General features: G+C 35.5%; 2 protein-coding genes across 2 annotated transcripts in view; one reads left to right on the plus strand and one right to left on the minus strand.

Annotated features, from left to right (window-relative positions):
- LOC106867453 (uncharacterized) overlaps positions 1-9271 on the plus strand; it is a 20571-nt gene extending 11300 nt beyond the window's left edge. The window contains exons 3-5 of the mRNA XM_014912331.2: positions 1458-1515; positions 4183-4718; positions 8645-9271. Of these exons, the coding sequence (XP_014767817.1) occupies positions 1458-1515; positions 4183-4718; positions 8645-8711 (661 nt within the window). The 3' untranslated portion in view covers positions 8712-9271. The remainder of the gene's footprint in view (positions 1-1457; positions 1516-4182; positions 4719-8644) is intronic.
- Positions 9272-9387: 116 nt separating this feature from the next.
- The window catches only part of LOC106867455 (uncharacterized), a 51914-nt gene continuing 38820 nt past the window's right edge, over positions 9388-22481 (minus strand). The window contains exons 16-21 of the mRNA XM_014912334.2: positions 20529-20639; positions 17793-17904; positions 15918-16022; positions 14297-14542; positions 11933-12100; positions 9388-11207 (exon numbers count right to left, since the gene is read on the minus strand). Coding sequence (XP_014767820.1) covers positions 11027-11207; positions 11933-12100; positions 14297-14542; positions 15918-16022; positions 17793-17904; positions 20529-20639 — 923 coding nt within the window. The 3' untranslated portion in view covers positions 9388-11026. The remainder of the gene's footprint in view (positions 11208-11932; positions 12101-14296; positions 14543-15917; positions 16023-17792; positions 17905-20528; positions 20640-22481) is intronic.

The raw sequence follows: 22481 nt of genomic DNA on the forward strand, positions 1-22481 counted from the left end.
ATTCACTTTCAAGATAAAGAAAGTAATTTGTATTCAGGAGTCAAAGCTGTACTTTCACAAAAGGAAAATTTCAAATACTCTTGGGTTAGTTTATTAAGGACTAGCAGAGATACCCAGCATTGCTCGGGGTTAAAATGGTATAGTTTGAATATATATATATATATATATATATATTATAGTTATGTTGAAACATGTGATATGGGAAAGTGCAGCATTGATGACAAAACATTTGTGGAGTAAATGATGGGCTAATTCGACTAAGTTTGAAAGAAGACTACAATATGAGTCAAAAGAGGAGAGATAGCATGTCTGTAGGTCAGATGGTTAAAGTATGTTGCCTGTCAGTTAGATAGTCTTACTTTAGTGGTGGTCTTGGCTGTTAAGAGTGTACAATATGGTTTTCTTGATATACATTGTAATTTGTGTGTTTATGCTGTTGAAGGCAACTAGAGTTGCATGACATCATGGAAGAATGCTTTTCAGCCACTCTTTGTTCATAGAACTAAGTATATCTAGGACTACATGATTCAGTGTATCTTCTCTTATATTTAAGACAATAGTTTGTGACTTGACAATATTTGGTTGCATTGTCTTTCAGGTTGAGCAACTTTATAAAGGCTCTTTTGCAAACTTGGGTTTATTAGTGCAACCTTATGGTGCACTTTGTGGTTTAAAAATTCAGAATTAATAAGGGCTGAAGTATTATCTTGCTTTGATGAGGAAGTCTTTGTGCTCCAGTTTTGGTTTCGTTCATGAAACAACAAGAAATTGTGGGGTCTAGGATTTCACAGGGGTTAGCTAGAAGGTGTATTGAAAGAAAGCTTCCTTAATGTATAGTGACTTGTAATAACTGTTAACTTGGTCACCATTTTTTTTTTCCATTGAAGGATATTTTCAAGATCTCTGTAATGGAGGCAGTACAAGTCTTGTGTTATATACCTGTTGCATATAGAGAATGCATGTGTGCAGAAGATTGAGGAGTGAAGAGGTTATTGGTATAAGAGTGTAAGTGATTAGAAATGCCATTAGAAAGCTTTCTTTAGTGTACAGCAGGAATATGAACAGCAGTATAGAACTCTTGGTTCCCACAATGCTCTCTGCAAAGGAACTGTCTGGCTGGAAATTTTTGATCAAGAGATTAGATAAATGAAGTCCATAAGCAAATAATTAGATATATAAAAGGGGGCCCTATACTCAGAAACCACTTCAGTTTAGGATGATTGTTCTTAGAGGTTACAGATCTGTAATATAGTTAGATGTGCATCGCACATAGGTTAAACTTTTTTTTACCTGAAATATCTGTCTCTCTAGACTGGAAGGGTTTGAAAAGGTTATTGCTGTCTCTCCTATCTAGACTAAAATGTAAACATAAAAAATCTCCAGTGATTCATAAAACTGAGATGTAATTCTCTTTTACATAATGACTTTGTCTTATTAAATAATTTATTCTTTTTCAGACATGATCTAAAATCAGGCCACCTGCAGCATGTTGTTTCTCCAACTCCTCGTGGAACGGTTTGTATAATTCATTGTCTCATTAAAATGTTTTTTGAAATATAATTTTATGCTTATTTTCAAATTACTCAAACATCAGTATATACAATTTTTATTTGTTTCTAATAGGTCTTTTTCTTGCGATAGTTTGTTTATGCAAGGTCAAACAAAGTTCAGGCTATTATCATTTCACTTTTTTTTTTTCTTGTCATATTTTGGAAAGTAGGATGAAGTTTGAGGGAGATACAGTTGCGAAATAGCAGCCAACACACTGGTCCACAGACTCGTCTCTTTCTACCACTACAATGTTGTCTGCTCTCTGATCCAATGTCACCTCCACTTAGAGACATAGATTTCTGACTCACTTGTCTCTCTTTGTCATTAATATTGTGTTCACCATCCTAGGCACTACATTAACTACTGCTTCCTTCCCTGAACATTGGTCCTCTGGAATTCCTTTCCTGTTGCTACCAACTTCTGACTGCTCACGAGGAACATTGTGTTCATCTCATTAAACCCACTAAAAAGCCAATGCAGAGAGGTCTGCCCTGTTTATCTAGTCGGTGTTTCTAATTTTGGGATGAGGAATTGGAAACTGTTTTCTTTCTACTATCTTATTAGCTTACTGAAAGTCTCAAACCTGCAGAGTGCCATTTTTTTTTTGGTGTTGTATCTATTGGTAAAATTAAAATTGTTGGAACCCGTTACTACCTCACATCTAGCAACAGTAAATTATTCATTTACTCTTTACATGCTCAAAGGGCAGTTTTCTGTAGTCTTAACCTCTCTCTTCTACACAAACTCAAAAGTAGCCCATGTGGTAGTTTAATTTGCTAGAAATAGCAGGGATCACAATATATTCTAAGGCCTGTGGCATACCAATCAGCCATGCTAACAAATTGGCCCTTGATAGTTTCTTTTTTTTTGTATATCAGGGAAATTTAATTTTATTAAAAAAATTTTCATTTCACAAATTTCTGAAGAGTGAATTACAGCTAAATGTTATTTACACATTTGATTCTTAATTTGTGTACTTTTTCTGATATGTTACAAATTTTCGTGTGAATCCTTCATTCGTCCAATAGCATGCACTCACTCAATAAATAAATTTAGAATAGCAAGCACTAACAGACAGTGTTTGAATTTATGAAGAATTACATTGGCATTATGTTGACCTAACTTATCCACATAAAGGTCTTCAGTTTATTGTATAGGTACATATCAGAAGATTTTGTAACTTTATATGACTGAATTGGGAATGCACTAGTATGAACTGGAAAAAATCATATTGAAAAATTACTGGGGTTTCTTTTCCATTGACATATATTTGTATATTTTAGTATTAATAATTGTATACACAGTTGAACAAAGGCAGGGGAGAGAGAGAGATAGTATCTACAAAAGAAAATGAAAATTATATGCTGAATTGAAAAAAGATATATTTTGATTAAAATGGAACAAAATTTGAATTTTTAAGAATTTTGTAGACAACGGAAACTTTTAGTAATTGCTTTCTTTTAGTTACACAATTCCAATCCAAATAATTAAAAGCAGTTTTTTTCTATTGTAGTATAAATGCCTAGTATAAAATGACATCTAGTTTAAAGTTTACCATATTGGGATAGCATTCTTGATTTTGTTCACTTTTAGATGAAAATTTTTCAGCTTCTCATGCTCAGAGAATATTTCTTAAGGTATCGTTTATGACATCCTTTCAACTGCTACATTGCAATTATTTGATGATATATTTCTGGCTGGCCGATTTTTCTAGTATACCTCATATTTAAATTTTGTTACAAAATATTCAGTTTCTTGCCCAAATCAGCATGTCATGGTTGAATGTAAAATAGCTAATAATTCAATGTTACATGAAGTCATAACTATAGATTTTTGTTTGTAATCATTAAATTTTGAATTTGAATTTTTCATTTTGTTAAGTATGTCCATCAGTAATGTTAAGTTATTCCCCAAGTCTACTTTAAAGCAGATTTTGAGCCTCCATACACAGAAGTACTTTCCATTGAATCTTAGAATAGAAAATTTCTTGTCATTATTTTCACCAATCATGTTGATATTAATGTAGCTATATAAAAAAATGAAAAAAAAAAAAGAAAAAAAAATTTCATGCACTCAGAATCAAAATTCCCTGTATTGAAGCCTACATTATGATTATTTTCTTCATAGGGCAATTTTGCTCTCTTATATGACTTATTTCCAGCTCTATGTAGTCTATTATTCTTAATGGATTTGTTGCTTTTAAAATTAGCGTTTTCCTTGAATGTTTTATGTATTGGTCTTACAAGCTGTCAAATATTACTTTTTATTGGTCCTCTTTTGTGACGTTTATTGCTTAAAATGTTTTCCCTATCTTGTATTGTTGTGTTTAAGGAAAGGCATTGTTAGTTATTTGGAGTTGTAGGAGTTCTAGGAGTTCTAAACCTGGCATTTATATATTTTAGAACAATATGATATTGATAAGTACTTGTTGCTTACTGGTATTCTGTTGTGCTCTGACAACATTAATTTCAGAATAGTAATCTTTTACACTAATCCATGAGAAATAGTTGAACATGAGGTAAACCAATTAACAAGTAATGCCTGGACCTAGATATATAAAATGAGTTCAATTTAAATTTATGTAATATTCAATTAATTTCTAATATATTCTTTATTCTTGTTCTAATCCAGTCAAGACACAACCTTGGATCTCTGGGGGATGTTAGTAGACATAGTTATAGATCTGAAAAGTCCCGAGCATCTTCCCAAGATTCTATTGACAAACCAACTGGCAGAACCGTGAGAGGCCGAAGGGATCCACATTTTCAAGCCAGAGTCCAAGATTCTGACTTTGATGACAAAAGTGACAGTTCCAGGAGTCGAGATACCAGAGATGGACATAGTCTCCCTGGTGAAAGGTTTCAAAGTGCACCTAGAGGCGCACCTAGGGGAATGCCTAGAGGCATGCCTAGGGGTATGCCTAGGGGTATGCCAAGGGGTATGCCAAGAGGTATGCCTAGGGGCATGCCTAGAGGAGCACCTAGAGGGGCACCAAGGGGTATGCATCCTCATGGTTCAGCTCCACCATTTGATCATAGTTATCAACCTCAAGGAAATAGAGGTGGTCAAATGCGATTTCATTCTCAGCCTGGAAATCAATCTCATCATAGAGAAAGAATTGAATACGACCCTCGAGGACGCCATGTTGAAACACATCAGGGTTCAAGGTTTGTAAAATGCTTTTTAATTTTTTCATTTGAACAAATTAACAATGTAAATTAAGTTTAGATATACTGAATTAGAATTATGTAACCCAAGATAAAGTTATTTTTAATAATAAATCAGGACTCAAATTCATTTACATTTACAAACTTTCAATGTTTTGAAGGCTACTCTGTTGAAAGTATTTCTTGTGAATATCTTAGTCTGTATTTTTATTTCATCATCATAATCATGTAACATCTGTTTCTCATACTGGCCTGGATCGGATGGCTTGACAGGATCTGATGGGTCAGAAGACTGCATTGTGTTCCAGTGTCTGCTTTGGTATGATTTCTATGGCTGGATTCATTTCTGATGCCAACGGCTTTACAGAATGTGCTTTTTTTTTTTATGGCACCAGCACTAGTGATGTTGCCATGTAACTCACAAAATTATTTTCTCCTTCAACTGCAATAGGGAAGGAGGCAGCTTTATGCTAGGAGAAAAATGTTAAAGTATAGAAGGGGTCAGAACAGAGTTCATGTTGTAGAGGAGATATATGGCTACACATTATATAAGAGTGGGAGGAATTGGTGGGGGACTGGAAAGAAGAAATTGTTGGTTATGAGGTGTTATGGTGGATGTTCAAAGTATGATGATGATGAATAGAAGTGTGTGTGGGTAGAAGAGGGTGTATGGGTAGGTAGATTGGTGGGAGGGGACGAGTTGATTACATTGACCCAAGTGTTTCACTGGTACTTAGTTTAACAACTCTGAAAGGATGAAAGCAAAGTTGACCCCAGCAGAATCTGAACTCAGAATGTGAAGACAGACAAAATGCTTAGCTGCATTTTGTCCAGCATGCTAACGACCCTGCCAGCTGATGATGATAATACAGTAGTGATGAGAATAAAGGAGATGATGTCTGGGTGGGTGCGAGTGCAGAGTCAGACATAATGAGAGATATGTGGTGATAGGTTTTTGTTTCTTCTCCAAGGCCCCTAAGTAAATAGTCTTGTATAAATATATCTGGTTTTTGTTAAAAAATATTTGAAGATTAAAATTTCTTAGAAGGAAGGTCATCTTCATTTAACATCTTTTTTTCCATGCTGGCATGTTGGGCCAATATGTCAAAATCGTAAAATAAAATATAATTTGTAAAACAAAGTATTAGAATTTTAAAATGGTTTTTGTTGATCCACACATAGATTCAAGAGATTGCGTAAATCCATGATTAATAATTGACAAACATTTGACGTGTATGTTTTATCCATTCTGCATTAAATAAAATATATTGTGATCTGAAAAGCAAATGTCTTGATTACAACCTGCCTACTGTACATTCAACCTTTAACCTTCTAATTATTCTGTCAAATGTAATGCTTATTTATTCAGATAGCTTTGAGATCTTGATGGTGTGACTATTTTGAAAATGATGTTGGATAGGTGTGAGAGGCTGGTTCTGGCCAATTTGGACATAAAATGGGTAGGATGTGGAAAGTGTAAATGTTAAAGGTGATTAAATCTAATGAACTTCTTTCTAGGGAGTTTTAAAGCCAAAACTATTTTAGAGTCTAATTAATGATAACTAACTTTCAATAATTCTACTTTTTATTTATAGTCTTCATCTCATGCAAGACTGAATCTTTCCCCATCTTAAGTGATAACAAGCTAAAGATAGACAATAAATATTTGTATTAATACAGCAGTCCTCTTTCTTAAGGATATCCTCCATACCAAATTATTTAGGAGTGCAAAGAAAAGACAGTACAGACCAATGTTGAGGGAAGGGAACTTGGATCTTAGTATATCTAATCTAAAGAGACCCACACTGTCACAAATGCCAGCACTGTCTTATGATCCCATCAGACCATGAAACAATTTGTCTGGTCCACTTGTTTTGATCCTTTACTAAAGAGAAAGGTTTTTCATACATGCCTGATAAAGTCAAGGTTCACTTGTTTAATATTGACATTTCCTGGCAAACTCAATTAGCTTATCCAGTAGGGGTCTCACTAGTAAGGGATAAAAGTCTATATCAAATTGTGTATATCTAGCTTTATACCTGTCATTTATATTCTTAAACAAGTTTATAACAGTGTTGCTATTGACTCAGTACCATAGTTTAGTAGTTTCCATAATTCTATTAAGAGAGAAGACTATGCTGATATAGTAATGAAATGGGTATGAATGAGGACAGCCACTAAAAGAAAGTTAAAGGCTGAATGTACAGTAGTCAGGTTGTAATCAAGACACTTGATTTTCAGATCACAAAATATTTAATGTGGAGGGAAGCTGTGAAAGGGGTAGACCCAGGAAGACATGGCATGAAGTGGTGAGAAAAGGTCTTTAGATGCTGGGCCTCACGGAAGAGATGACAAGGGACCAGGACTGATGGCAATTTGTTGTAATTGGAAAGACACATCAAGCTAATTAAAATTGAGGCCATCCATACATACAGGCATGTCCCTTTTTAGCCATGGCTTCCACTCCCTCTCCCAGCTGAAAGTTCGTCTTGCAGGTACCAGTGCCATGTAAAATGCACTTGTGCTGACGGCACATAAAATGTACCAGCACACTGAAGTGGTTGGCATTTCGTCCAACCCATGCTAGCATGGAAAGCGGACGTTAAACGATGATGATGATGATGATGATCTAGCAGTAAAGATGCCAAAACAGACAATTGGAGTCTGGACAGCTCTTCAGCTAACCAGCTCCTGTCAAACCATCCAATGCACGCCAGCAAAGAAAACAGATGTTAAATGATGATGAGTAATTTTTTTTTTGGGGGGGGGGCTATTAAACTTATTTCAGTTCTTGCTGGGTTTGCAGGTGGGCTTCTTGCTAAAATTAGGTTTGTGATCTTTTTAAAGTTATAAAAGCTTTCCTTTTAGGTAAGCACTCTAACCTATCTTCAATTTTACTTCTTTTAGCAAAGAATTTAGTGTCATCATTAATGCTTTTATAGCTATCTATATTGGCTTTCTTACATTTAGTGGAGGTACTATTATGTAGATCATTATTGATTTCATACAAGTTATTAGTTTTAGAGTTTTTTTTAAAGTTTCTAATATCAGATTTTTTAGTTAGACATTAAATTTCGTAAGTACTATAACCCTTTCAAGTTTAAGATTGCTTTCAAAAGGGGGCTAAATATTTCCCTGTATGTGGGTATTTATAGGTCTTTAAGCCATGGGTTTTTTTTTTTGCTAGTGGGTGATACAAGCTTGCCCATCTGTTGTACTACCAGAAGCAAAAAAAAACTTATAGTAGTTTATATTTTAAATTTTGTCAGAGTGGTTGGCGTTAGGAAGGGCATCCAGCTGTAGAAACTCTGCCAAATCAGATTGGGGCCTGGTATAGCCATCCGGTTTCACCAGTCCTCGGTCAAATCGTCCAATCCCATGCTAGCATGGTAAGCAGACGTTAAACGATGATGATGATGATTAAATATTTATTTCTCACTGGATGGAGAAGGACTTTTGTTGTTCTCACTAATAATGGAACAGTACACTACACACAGTTATAATACATTAGTTTAACTGCCAATGAAAGCATTCAAACTAGTTATTAAATGGTTCTATTTAAGGTGGAGTAGTATATTATCAGTTATCAGTTTCTACCATGGTTTTAAACAGCTCACATAGATTCTATTGTTTCCATTTTTTTGTAATTCTAGTATTAGGATGTTGGACACCTGTTTTAGCTATTAGAAAATTGCTGTGTAAATGAATTAGCAAGATGGTTCATGAATAAGATTGATTAAAAATTATTGGAAAGTCCTTTTTCTTTAGTATTGGGATGTTTGTTTCCACTCTTTAGCTCTGCTAAACAAATTCAAATAAATGGTTACTAAATAACATTTTCAAACTAACAGACATTATTACAAGCCTGTTGCATTATGATTCGAGTGATTTTATTTCTGAAAACTTCTTTTTTCTTTAATTTGCAGGCAACCTACTTCTTCAGATGATTCCAGAGATATAAAAGTTGATACATCCTCTGAGTCAGAAATTTAAAAGAATCACAAGACAATGTTTTTATTAAATTTTATTTAGTTTCATACTTTTTAATGGGAATTTAAATACATTACCCACCACCATATTATACACCCCCCTCCAAAAAACAATATATATTGACCATTGTGTAATGCAGATATTTTATATAATCAAATATAAAAGCAGTGTAAATATTTTTTTTACTCTCTCAATATTTTAAGCAACTTTTCTTTCAAACACTTTCCTAAAACCTGAAAAATATTATATTCAAGGATATTTGGAAGTTTTTGCTGTGAATTTATATAATTTGAGAACATTTAAAAAAAAAAAATTAAGTCTTCAAACAAAAACATTGAAGTGTGTGTGTATATACACACACACACACACACACAGTTTTTCATGCAATCATATATTACATAACAATGTGAACATTTTTTGATCACATGACACTTGAATTTATTAAATTCTGTGAAACAGTATGTAGACATATCTTTATATTTTCATGACAATTTATATTTTTATAACTTCATCTGAAAATAATCATCAAATTCAAAATGCATTAAATTTTCTTTCTAAATATCGGTCCTGGTTATATTTCCTTTGAAAATACTTGAATGCAATTTTAAAGAATTATAAATTGAAATTTGAATTTCCAGAATCTTAGCTGCAATGTCAATAGATAAAAATGATTTTACTACAAAACTCAGTGTTATGTATACTATTTTTCCTCCACCTTCTACCAAATCAAGATAAAAATTAGGGGTGTGTATAAAACAAAGTTGTAAAGTTTTCCCCCCCACTTTTATTAGGAAAACAATGTACTAAATCTATTTTATTTAATGTTCGTTGTCCATGGTTGAACAAACTATCAATAAATTAAACACTTAAAAATGGCAACATTCTAGGCTGTGGGTGTATGAAACAATTTTGCTGTGGGTTGCACTTGAGTTTTGTAAGAGAATGTGACATTATCTTGTGACGCTTAAGTATTGTAACACCCTTGCATTAACTTTGTTTCGCATTGGACTATTAATGTGACAGAAAAAAAATACATCTATTTTAATGGTCTTTAAATTAATTTGAGCTTCATGAAAAACATTAATAGTCTAAAAAATTTTATGCTAGAAAAACAGAACATAGGATTTTGAACAGAGAATTGTAAAAAATAGGACTATTAATTGTAACAGGAAAAGGATAGTTAAATTCTTGAAATTAGTTTGGTGTATTCTAATAACTTATAATTATAAGACACTGCCTTGTTCAGAACTGGGTGATGTGAGAAATTTCTCATGATGGACCTGGTTAAAGGTTTTGCTAATATCAAAGAAAGCAACATTGCTATCAACAACACGTAGTACTCCGTCGGTTATGACGACGTGGGTTCCAGTTGGTGAGATCAATGGAACAGCTTGCTCATGAAATTAACATGCGAGTGGCTGAGCACACCACAGACATGTGTACCTTTAACTTAGTTCTCCGGGAGATTCAGTGTATGACAAGGCTGATCCTTCGAAATACAAGTACGAGAGAAAGTTGTGAAAGAGTACAAGCAGGGTTCACCACCACCCTCTGCTGGAGTGTCATGGAGATTTAGGTGTTTTCACTCAATAAACAAAGCCCAGTCTGGAAATCGAAACTGCGATCCTGCTGCCTTAACCACTGGACCATTGCACCTCCACTTTTCAACAACAACATGAAACATTAAGAGAGCAAGTCTCTGTTGGTCTTTGGGAAGAGACTTAAAGTAATTAGTCATTTCCCCCCATACCTTGGGGCTGATTCATGTAGAAAGGAAAACATTGAAATGGTAAGAACAAACTAGAAATGGTGATCAGAATCTGTTGTTTTGTTGGGTTGGAGTGATGTTTCTATACCTTATATGTTGACATTTGAGACAAGTTTGTAGAGGAGTTGGCGTTGTATATGGCCAGCATAATAAATACCGAAAAATTTAACGACTCAGTAATTAAATTTTAAAAGCAGCTACAATACTTAGGGCCAGCCCATTACCATGCTTTTGCTATTCATTTAGTCACAAGCAACTATTAACTCTCTCAAGGCTCCCGTTTTTTGACCCAGAGGAACATCCAGGAGGTGGCAGCCAAAAAAGGAGAACCATACCAGTATGAAACTGATACTTCATTTCCAGTTGTAATATACTGGAGCAACGTGAAGTGCCTTGTTCAAGGATACACTGCCTAGTTGAGCAACTGAACCCACATCATTATGATCATGAGCCAAAGAGCTTAATCACTAGGCCATATGCCTTCGACTAAAATACTACCCCATGTTTATTAGTGTCAACAAAAAAGTCTTTTACTGAGCTTTTATGAATTTTAGAAGTCTAATAGAAACCAAGATTGTGTTATGGTAATGAGTGAAATGAAGAGAAACGTAAGATATGTGACCAAATTATAAGCATACTCATCAAATGTTTTTTGAATCGTTAAAGGATAGAGGATTTCTTGCCAACAGCTGTTCATCCAGCACTGTTTTATTTTGTAGAAATCATAATTCCTGAAAGTATAAAGAAAGACTTTGGAACACACAAACATATATATATATTTGTAATATATGAAAAAATAAGTTTTTTGTTAGCAAATACAAATCATCATTGTCATTTAATGTCTGTTCTCAATGCTGGCATGTGTTGGGCAGTTTGACAGATCACCAGGATATCATTGTTACACCAACAATTCAACTCTAAACATACAAAATTCACTATGCATTTACAATGTAAGAAAGGCTGTAATTATATGAAAAAATATATGTAAGATAGAGTTACCACAAAAAAATTTATTGTTTGGATTTTTATTATATTTCTCTTGATTACTTACAGAGAATAGAGTAATAATCCAGACAGGTGTGTTGTCTGTGGTTCAATATACTTCTCTCGTTTACTCACAAAGAAGAAAACACAGTGGTACTCCAGATAGGTATGAAGTCGGTTTATTCCAACTGTAATACTCAAGACTGTAATAATAACATAAACAAAAATTGAGACGCCTTGTGAATGTTCTTGCAAGTTCCAGAACTTTGAATTATATTGGTTAACTATCTCCACAATAATTTCCTACACAGTACCTGGCTGTGATGTAAAGTGATAGTCAATGCCAGATGGGGAGCTTATTGTGAAAGCTGCAAGATTCTCTGAATCCATATTTCATTTTATTCTTTCACACACACATACATATTAAATAAAAATGCAAGGCACCTTCCTTAGCAAGTTGTTACTGGCTTACCTTATTGTTGGTTTAGGTGGTACCGGTGGAACATGAATAAAATTAACTGCAACAGACAGGGTAAACAGTTGGGAATCTTCTTTGGTTTCTGCTTTGATATTTGGTTTGATAAAACAGGACACTAAATGCAAGTCATTGCAATGAAATGTCCAGTTGTTATAAGAATAACTAGGAGAAAAATGAGAAAACGTTTATATCAATTTACATTTATTGTTAATTGATGATGTTTAATAATGCAGATACATCTTTATACAAGCCACTCTAAAAGTGGTTTTAAAATATGAATTGGAAGCCAATAAGTTTAGTAATGAATTTAGTGTGATCAAAGTTCAGGCCTCAGTTCCCACCTATAGGGCATCAAAAAGGAGTTCAAGGCCAGCTGTCCATCAGAACTGTGATTATCTAGCTCTGAATAGATGAATCTACAGTAGAATTAAAGATGTGCAAACAGAACCTAGAATTGCGAGGCCCCAAACTAAAATTTAGTGAAGATAAAGTTGTAAGGAAGTAGAAAAGAAGACAGGACTGTGGCGCTGTCAAGAAAATGGCCTTGTTTGGTATCCAGAAAAAGAGTAGCTAGGAACTTAATGTATGCGTAGAAACACACAAGAGATGTGGAATCACAGACAAATTAAAAGAAATCAGGCTTCTCACGTGGCAGATGCCTTGGGGCAGTATGCACTAAGAGCATACTGGAAATAGACTCTTAAACGTCTGGCTAACTCACTTGAAGTAGTCATAAACTTTTGTTACCTAAGGTGGCATAATAAGCAGAGGTGGTGGTTCTACTGAAAATATTAGGTTGTTTCACATGAAATGCCATATTTGAAAGGTAACAATAAAATGTTTTAGAAGTGTTAGAGAACTGATTTATTTAATCAAAGTATGATCCGTGTTCATTTATGACTTTTACCCAACGTTTCTGTAAGTCATATATTCCATCTTTAAAAAAACAAATTAATCTTTCGCTGTGATAAACTGTCTGAATGCTTCAGTTACCTATTCTCTATTTAAAAATGTTTTATTGCCTATGTAAAGCTCAAAATGCTTAAATAAGTGATGATCAAAATGAGAGATATCAGGGGAATAGTGAGGATGTTGCAAAATCTCATCATTCAGGCTTTGCTACTTTTGGACCATAGCTTGAAGTGTGTGAGGATGTGCATTGTCGTGGAGTACAATTGGACCATCTCTATTCACTAGTCTGGGTTGCTTCTTTTTCAAATTCTCATGAAAAAAATATATTTCCTGGCAATACGATGTTGCTGTTACTGTTTTTCCTTGTTGCAAAAATGAATAATGAATAGTTCCCTTCGCCAATCACCATACAGTGACCACTAACTTTTTGGGGTGCAATGGTGGGTTTGGGTAGTGTTTAGGTGATTCTCACTGTCCTGTTCTCCTGCTGTTGTCAGAGAGTATCCATTTCTCCTCACAAGTAACGGTTTGATGCAAAAATGGTCTTTTTCCAGTTGAGAAAGCAATAAGGAGCACACTTCGAGGCGTCTGTTTTTTTGAATCTCGTTCAGTTGATGTGGATCAAACCTATCCGTTTTCTTGACTTTTCCAATTTTTCACAGGTGTCCAAAAACAGTTGTGCAATGTGTTTGGAGTTTTGATGAAAGTTTTTGAACCTTTGTTCTCGGATTTTGTTCATTTTGTTCATGGAAAATGGACATTAAACGGTGATGATGATGATAATGAATTCTAGGTCTCAGACTTCAATGGTTCATAAACTTTGAAAGAAATTTCAATGAATATGATTTTTGATCATAAAGATTCAACAGCTAACTTCACTGTATTTACATTGAATCTCCTTATCAGGTTTCTGCCTGTGTAGTTGACAGAATACTAAACCATAAAGAAGCAGGCATTGAAATAATACTCGACCCTTTAAGAACTATTGTAGCAGCATTTAGGACAACTATTCAACACAAAGTTCCCAAAAGATAAATCTGCCATCAAAGTTATTTTTAATAATATTTCATTTCTTATGGCTACAGGAAACATTTTCCCCAAGATTCTCCCATTTTAGTCTCACCACATTGATAATAAACTCATTATTTATCTTTTATTGGATATATTTTTTTTTTTATTAACTCATTATTTTTCTTCTTTTATTGGATATATTTAGATTTTTCTATATATTTAGATTTTTGCTCTAATGTTAAACATTAGAGCAAGAGAACAAAGAAATATCTAGTTTTAAATGAAGTTGAAGTAGTAAGGGATATCCTACCTAGGTAGTGGGACTTATCTATATTTAACAGCAAACAACAATTCTAGTACATTTAAAGTTTTGTGTAATTCACTGAACTGTAAAAGTTGAATTGATTAAATATAATGGAAAAATTTGACCTTTACCTAATTTTTGCTCCAATAATTTCGTTGATCACTATGCCATGAACATAACCAGTATGAGCATACATTATGCTCAGTTTAATACCAACTGGCATTAAATCACAAGAACTAGCTTGAATCTTTGATGCAGCATTTAATGTTACTGGCATTAAAATGTGGTGAAAAATATTGGTTTGGTTAGAATTATTATTGATATTTCTAGAATTACTACTGTTTGATGTATCAGGAAATATTTCAGAGATATTTGGCCTGCAACAGAAAAAAATACTCTTATTGGTCATATATAGAAAGAAATTAGAATGTTTCCTCAGCAAGATAAAATTACAGCAATTTTCTGTTACAATTTTATAGCTATTGTTTCCAAAGTGTTATAGTAACTTAGATATAAGCCTGTTAAATAAAATTGAACTTGCTTAACCAAAGGTCCACATGTACAAGTTTTAGAGTCACAACATAGAGAATTGTCACAAAGATGTTCCGTATTATTAAAAATCATACATAAATATTATTAAGAAATAGATGCACACAAGCATTATTATTACTAGCAGAAAGACTGACCTCCGGGTGGTTTTCTGCTAGCCACTCAATATTTTCACATTTGATTCCCAATTCTAATAATTTTTATGATATTTTACGCCTAATTATTTCTTTGTATAATAGTGCTCACTTGCTTAGTAAATAACGCTTTTATTATTTTATCAGTCATAATCTCTCTTTTTTAAAGAGTCAGTCTGTTATATATATATATATTTACCATTAATAATTGGTAGAACTTAAATAGCTAGCTAGATAGATAAATAGATGGATGGATGGATGGATAGATACACACACACACACACACACACAAAAGTCTGGTGCTATGAGAATACATGGGAATGAGGTTTCCTTACTTTTTCAAATATACCCAAATTTAAAATCATCTAATATAATGATATTCATTCGGCATGTGTTGAAATATGCCAAAACAATTTAATCCCACACAAATATATATTACTTTACACATAGTTTATCTGTTAATTTTATTTACTGAAACTTGCTTAAAAGCATATTTTGCTTTAAAGTAGTATCTCCTTGTAGGAACAATTGTCAGTTGTTCCATACTGTTTCCATTTCTCTCAGCCAATATTTTTACATTAGCCTTTTTTTCGAACTCTAGATAATGCAACATACAGCTGACCCTGTGAGAAGAATTGTGTCAGAAGATCTATTCCAATTTGTTCAAATGTCAGTCCCTGTGCCTTGTTGCATGCACGTCAAGGCAAAAGCTGGCTTGACAGGAAATTGTTTGCATGTAAATGTAAATGGAAATTCCATTTCTTGAGATACATGTGGTATTCTTGGGATTAGCAGAGTTGATCCTGCATAAGGACCAGAAGCAACCTCAGCTTTAATAACATGATCATGTAAACTGACAAAGATGTAGTGTGTGCTACTGCAATGTCCATTAGTAGCATCTAAATTTCTCAGAAGCATTATGCATCATTTTTTCTTCATTTTGAGAATGTAGTGGAAACCCTGATGGTGTAAGTTTGTTGATGAACTTGATTGTTCTAAAGTAAAAATATCTGTTCATTGAAAGGAAACTAATGACAGCCCTGAACAAAATATTGTAAACAGAACTTACCTAAGTATTTTAATCCAGTGGGATTCAATACTTCCATCGTTATGTTGAAAACGTCCAATTCTATCAGCTGGTATCAGCCGGTTCAGCAAATATAAAACTTCTTTTCTAATAAATAGAATATGTAAAATGAGAACCTGTGCAATTATTTTTCAGGAAGTAAAATTCCTCAATGTCTGTTGTCTTAATATTCATTCCAGCAGGAAATTAAGAAACAAAAAAAAAAACTATTTTTATTCTGTGGAAACTGACATATTCCATCATCATCATTGTTTGGGAGATAAAACATTTGTGGGTAATGGAAAAGTTTGAAGTGGTCCCAGTTATTATTGGGGTGCTTCGTACTGTGAGCACTAGAACTGAAAACTATTAAAAAAACTTGGGAACAACATCAGGATGAGGCATTAGAATGGATGGTTTGACTGAGGAATGGAAAGCCAGAAGGCTGCACCAGGCTCCAATCTGATCTGGCAAGATTTCTACAGCTAGATGCCCTTCCTAAAGCCAACCACTCCAAGAGTGTAGTGGGTGCTTTTTACATGCTGCTGGCACGGAAGCCAGTCAAGCATTGACCATGCTTGAATGGTGCTTTTTTTAGGTGCCAGTCGGGCAGCACTAGCACGAGCCATGACTATGATTGGTGCTTTTTATGTGCCACCGACATGGGAGCCAGTCAGACGGCACTAGCACAGGTCATGCTCGAATGGTTCTTTTTACATGCCACTGGTATGGATGCCAGTCAGGCGGTACCAGCATTCGCCATAATTACGATTTCACTTGACTCAACAGGTCTTCTCAAGCACAGCATATTGCCTGATGATTGAAGGGTACTTTTAAATGGGCCAGTTATGTGACCCTGCCATTGGCCACAGCTGTGATCTTGACTTGCCAGGTTTTCTCAATCACAGCATATCTCCAAAGGTCTCGGTTGCTTGTCATTGCCTCCCTGAGGCCCAACATTTGAAGGTTATGCTTCACCACCTCATCCCAGGTCTTCCTGGGTCTACCTCTTCAACAGGTTCCCTCCACTGTTAGGGTTTGACACTTCTTCATATAGCTGTCCTCATCCATATGCAACACATGACCATACCAGCACAGCCATCTTACTTGCACACCACATCTGATGCTTCTTAGGGCCAACTTTTCTCTCAGGTCGTTTACACTCTGTCGAGTCAGCAGAGTGAATTTAGTGCTTTTTATGTGGCACAAGCACAAGTGAGGTCAGTTTTGGCAAGGCTTTTACAGCTGGATGCCCTTCCGAAAACACCAACCACTTTACAGTGTGGACTGAATGCTTTTTAAGTGGCACCTGCACTGACAAGGTCATCAAGTAACTTGCAAGACAAATATCTTTTGAGAGGGGATGGGGCCTTGGTGGAGGTGATCTTGTGTCAGATGGTGAGAGGTTATAGTAAGACAAAAACAGGTGTCATCGTGTAGGAGAGGTACAAGGTTACCTGGTCAGAGAGAGAGAGAGAGAGAGATCAGGAATGAGGACAGGTGTGCTGCTGTAAAGAAGATACATGGTTGCCCAATCAGAAGGAAGTGCAGGAGAGAGAGAGAGAGAGAGAGTGGGATACAGCAGGATAGAGATGATGCTGGACACACTCACAAGGGACAGGGATCAGAACATAAATAGGTTGATCAAGTAAAGGCAGAGAGAGAGAGATAAATGGTGGCAAGTGTCAGGGTAGACTCTTGAGGTTTGAATGTTATATGAAAACCAAGTACATTTCATTATGAAATTAGCTACGTTAAGTTATTTCTTCCTTTATATTTTTAATCATTTATGAATGCAAATAATAAAACAAATGAGGTGTTCAATTATTTTGAACAAAAAATAAAAATGAATTTCATATGGTTTTGTTTACTTCTCACCTTAATGTTTCACAATTATCAACTTGTTTCAAAGGAATAAAACAACTGGAATAAATATCTTCACCAAACATAATCTGTCTCTTGCCGGCAAGAGCACAAAAGCCAGAAGGATCTAGAATAATCAAAACAAAGGTTCAGGTATCATTAAAAGTTAAATTTATAATCTTTTAACAATGAAATAAAATATCTCTGGAAATTATAAATGAATACAGAAAACAAAATAAACAATTAGAGGGGAACATTTCATACAATTTGGATTAAACCAGTCATCAATGAGTTTTCTATTTACATCACAAACCATCATTATTGTTTAATGTCCATTTTCCATGCTGTCATGGGTTGCATGGTTTGACAGGAGCTGGTCAGCTGTCCAGACTCCAATTGTCTGTTTTGGCATGGTTTCTATGGCTCAAATGGCCACCCATTTCACAGTGTGTGTGTGCTGGGGTGCCTTTTATGTGCCACTGGTGCAGGTGTGAACACCAGCATGAGTGCACTTTACCTGGCACTGCCACCTGCAAAGGACAAGCAGGTCTGTCTGTGTGTCTGGATGGCTGCAATTTTACTTAGCTTGGTGTGTCTTCGCAAGCACAGCTAATTTCCACAACACCTGGTCCCTTGTCATCTCCCCATGAGGCCCAGCATCTAAAGATCCTTTCTCACCACTTTGTCCTACATCTTCCTGAGTCTACCCCTTCCACAGGTTCCCTCTACAATTAGAGTTTGGCACTTCATTAAGCAACTGTCTTCACCCATAAACATCACATGACCATACCAGCTTACTTTTACACAAGTCTAAACTGACATATCTGACATAGATCACTCTGTATTATCATCACCATCGTTTAACATCCGTTTTCCATGCTGGTATGGAACAGTTTGATTGAGGTTTGGAGAGCCAGCGGCTGCACCGGGCTCCAATCTGATCTGGCAATGTTTCTACAGCTGGATGACCTTCGTAACACCAACCACGAGAGTGTAGTGGGTACTTTTTATGTGCCATCAGCACAGGAGCCAGTCAGGCGACCCTGGTATCAGTCACGTTCGGATAGTGCTTTTTTTAGTGCCACCGGCATGGGAGCCAGTCGGGGGTACTGGCATCAGTCACATTCAGATGGTGCTTTTTACATACCACCGGGATGGGAGCCAATCAGTGGGTACTGGCATTGACCACGTTCTGTATGTATAAATTATATCGATTTGTGAAGCTAGCATGCTCTGCTGGATGTTTAATGTCAGTGTGCATACACAGGGTGTAAGCGCCCTGAGAGAAAAGTTGGACATTAGAAGCATCAGATGTGGTGTGCAAGAGAGACGACTGTACTGGTATGGTCATGTGCTGCATATGGATGAGGACAGCAGTGTGAAGGAGTTACACCCTAACAGTGGAGGGAACCTGCAAAAGAGGTTGACACAGGAAGACATGAGATGAGGTGGTGAAGCATGACCTTTGAATGTTGGGCCTCACAGAGGCAATGACAAGTGACCAAGACCTTTAGAGATACGATGTCATTGAGAAAATTCGGCAAGCCAAGTGAGATCGTAGCCATAGCTGATGCCAGTGTTGCATAACTGGTCCATTTAAAATACCCTTCAATCATCAGGCAATATGCCATGCGTGAGAAAACCTCTTGCGGCCAGTGAAATCGTAGTTGTGGCTGATGCCAGTGCTACCTGACTGGCATCCATACTAGTGGCACATAAAAAGTACCATTCGAGTGTGGTTGATGCCAGTGCCACCTGACTGGCCCCTGTACTAGCGGCCCATAAAAAGCACCCACTACACTCTCAGAGTGGTTGGCATTAGGAAGGGCATCCAGCTGTAGAAACCTTGCCAGATAAGATTGGAACGTGGTGCAGCCTCCTAGCTTGCCAGTCCTCAGTCAAACAATCCAACCCATGCCAGCATGGAAAGTAGACGTTAAATGATGATGATGATCCCAATCTATTAAGTTCTGCAAGAGAGACTACTTATAAAATTCTGTAGTACAATGGTACATTTATGAATGAAGTTAGTAATTTTATGTGAAAGATGTTTTCTATATTAAAAACCAAGACAGTATTATCAAACAAAATTAAACATTCTTAAGCATAACACTAAGGTTAACTTTAATAAAATATTACCAATCAATATGAAATAAGTTTAATTTTCTGTCAGATATTGAAATAAATAAAATTTGTCCTAATTTTGTGGTTGTGTAGCTTTGGTGTGTTCTGACAGATCCCTGATTTTGGTAATTAGTATTGACTTGAAGTTCCAATGTTTATGCTACTTGAAAATGACGCTATAGATATTGCACTCTCTTTATTCTATAGCGTGTTCCTGCTAGAATTGGCAGCCAAATATCCCTTAAACTATTCCCCACCAAAAGAGAAACATACATTGGAAAATAAAGTTGCAGTTTGATAATTTGGGATCTGGGGAAAATAGTTTTGGATGATAGCTTTGGTACATATTCTAGGAATTGTTGAGAACTGTTCTAAATGATTTGATATTATTAAGTATTACATATCACACATGCAAAATATTACAGTTTTAAAGCGAGTTAAAATAAATTTTTCAATGAAATATAATGAAATAATAAATTTGTGATAAAACTTTATGTATAAAAAATTAATAACTTTGCTAATTATATATTAATAAGTCAAAATAAAATGAGGTGCTCCACCATGACCACAGCTGCATGGCTGAAATGAGTAAAAGAATAAATAAAAGAATAAAAGAATAAAAGATACCTGGATTCCAAACAAATATTTGTTGAGTTCTGTTTTGGTCAATAAAAAGGAAGGATTTTGTGTTGTTAAGAATAGTAATTCCACTCTGAACGGGTCTGCCAGGAAGATAACCTGATATATGGAACATTAAATGTTTTTATTTCTCTCATTGATTCTAGTGAAATGAATGAGTAGAGACAATCAAAAGAAGAAACTTACAAAACAACTGGTGATGGTATATTTTTAAAGAATGATGAAAACTTTAGGAGAAAAGACAATGTTAGTCAAGTGAATTCAACCAAACTTGTCCACAAATATAAAGTCTACTGCAAAATGTAACAAAAGATATCAATGGGAATTTGATGGAATGCATTTTAGAAGGAATGTTTTCAAGTGTTTAATTTAAATGGGTTTCCTCATTACCACAATATGGAACCTGATGCAGCTTCTGTCAAGGCATCCAACCCATGCCAGCATAGAAAACAGACGTTAAATGATGACGCCTCATTAAACTGTACAACTAAGAGGGGAAGTGTGTCTTGGTTTAGTTGAATTTATTGATACTACAAGTTAATAATATAAGCATATATAGTACTGGAAATATAAACAACATATTACAACAGAGGTGCAGGAGTGGCTGTGTGGTAAGAAGCTTGCTTCCCAACCACATGGTTCCGGGTTCAGTCCCACTGCATGGCACCTTGGGCAAGTGTCTTCTATTATAGCCTTGGGCTGACAAAAGCCTTGTGAGTGGATTTGGTAGACGGAAACTGAAAGAAGCCCGTCGTATAAATATATATGTATGTATGTGTTTGTTGTTTCTGTCTGTATTTGTCCCCCCACCATTGCTCGACAACCGATGTTGGTGTGTTTATGTCCCTGGTACCTAGCGGTTCAGCAAAAAGAGACTAACAGAATAAGTACTAGGCTTACAAAGAATAAGTCCTGGGGTCGATTTATTCGACTAAAGGTGGTGCTCCAGCATGACCGCAGTCAAATGACTGAGACAAGTAAAAGAAAACATAGGTAAAATATGTTAACTAGATACAAAATTATAGAAAGTCCTGTAAATGTCATATTTTTGTAATCTTTTAGTCATACAGTAACTATGGACACGTTTGCAAAATATGGTGAACAGGAAAGTGGATATAGTGATCCAATTACGTGTAAAAAAAAATCAGATGTAAACTTAATAATAATGCTGATGGTGGTTATAATTATTAAAACAATTAAGAGAAATGGAAAGTCAGAATAAAATGAAATTCCTGCACAAGGAGCATTTTAAACAAAGCATCATCATTTAACACCCACTCTCCATGCTGGCATGGATCAGACGGTTTGGCTGGAGCTGATAAGGAAGAGAGCTGCATTAGGTTCCAGTCATATGTGGCATGATTTCTATGGCTGCCCTTCCTAACACCAACCACTCCAGGAGTGTAATGGGTGCTTTTATGTGCCATTTACAAGACACCAGTAACAACCATGAGGATTCATGCCATCAATATAGCACCAGTAACAAGCATGACTACGATGCACGGGTGCCATTTATATGGTACTCTGACAGTGACCATGATTACGATTAATGAGTGGTGCCATTAACGGTCACAACTACGATTCATGAGTGGTGCCATTTACATGACATTGGCACAGCCACAACTACAATTTCATTTGGTCTGATGAGTCTTCTCATGCATAGCATATTACCATAGTTCTCAGTCATCACCTCTGTGAGGTCCAACAGCCAAAGATCATATTTCACCACTTTGTCCCAGTTCCCTCCACAGTTAAAGGTTAGCATTTCTTTACACCGCTGTCTTCATCCACACATGGCCATACCAGTGCAGTTGTCTCTCTTGCACATCACATTTGATGTTTCTTATGCCCAACTTTTCTCTCAAGACACTAACACTGTTGTACATGCACACTGACATTGCACATTCAGTGAAGCATACCAGTTTCATTTCTTTCAAGCCT

The sequence above is a fragment of the Octopus bimaculoides genome, chromosome 6 (genome assembly GCF_001194135.2).
Source record: "Octopus bimaculoides isolate UCB-OBI-ISO-001 chromosome 6, ASM119413v2, whole genome shotgun sequence".
NCBI classification, from domain to species: domain Eukaryota; kingdom Metazoa; phylum Mollusca; class Cephalopoda; order Octopoda; family Octopodidae; genus Octopus; species Octopus bimaculoides.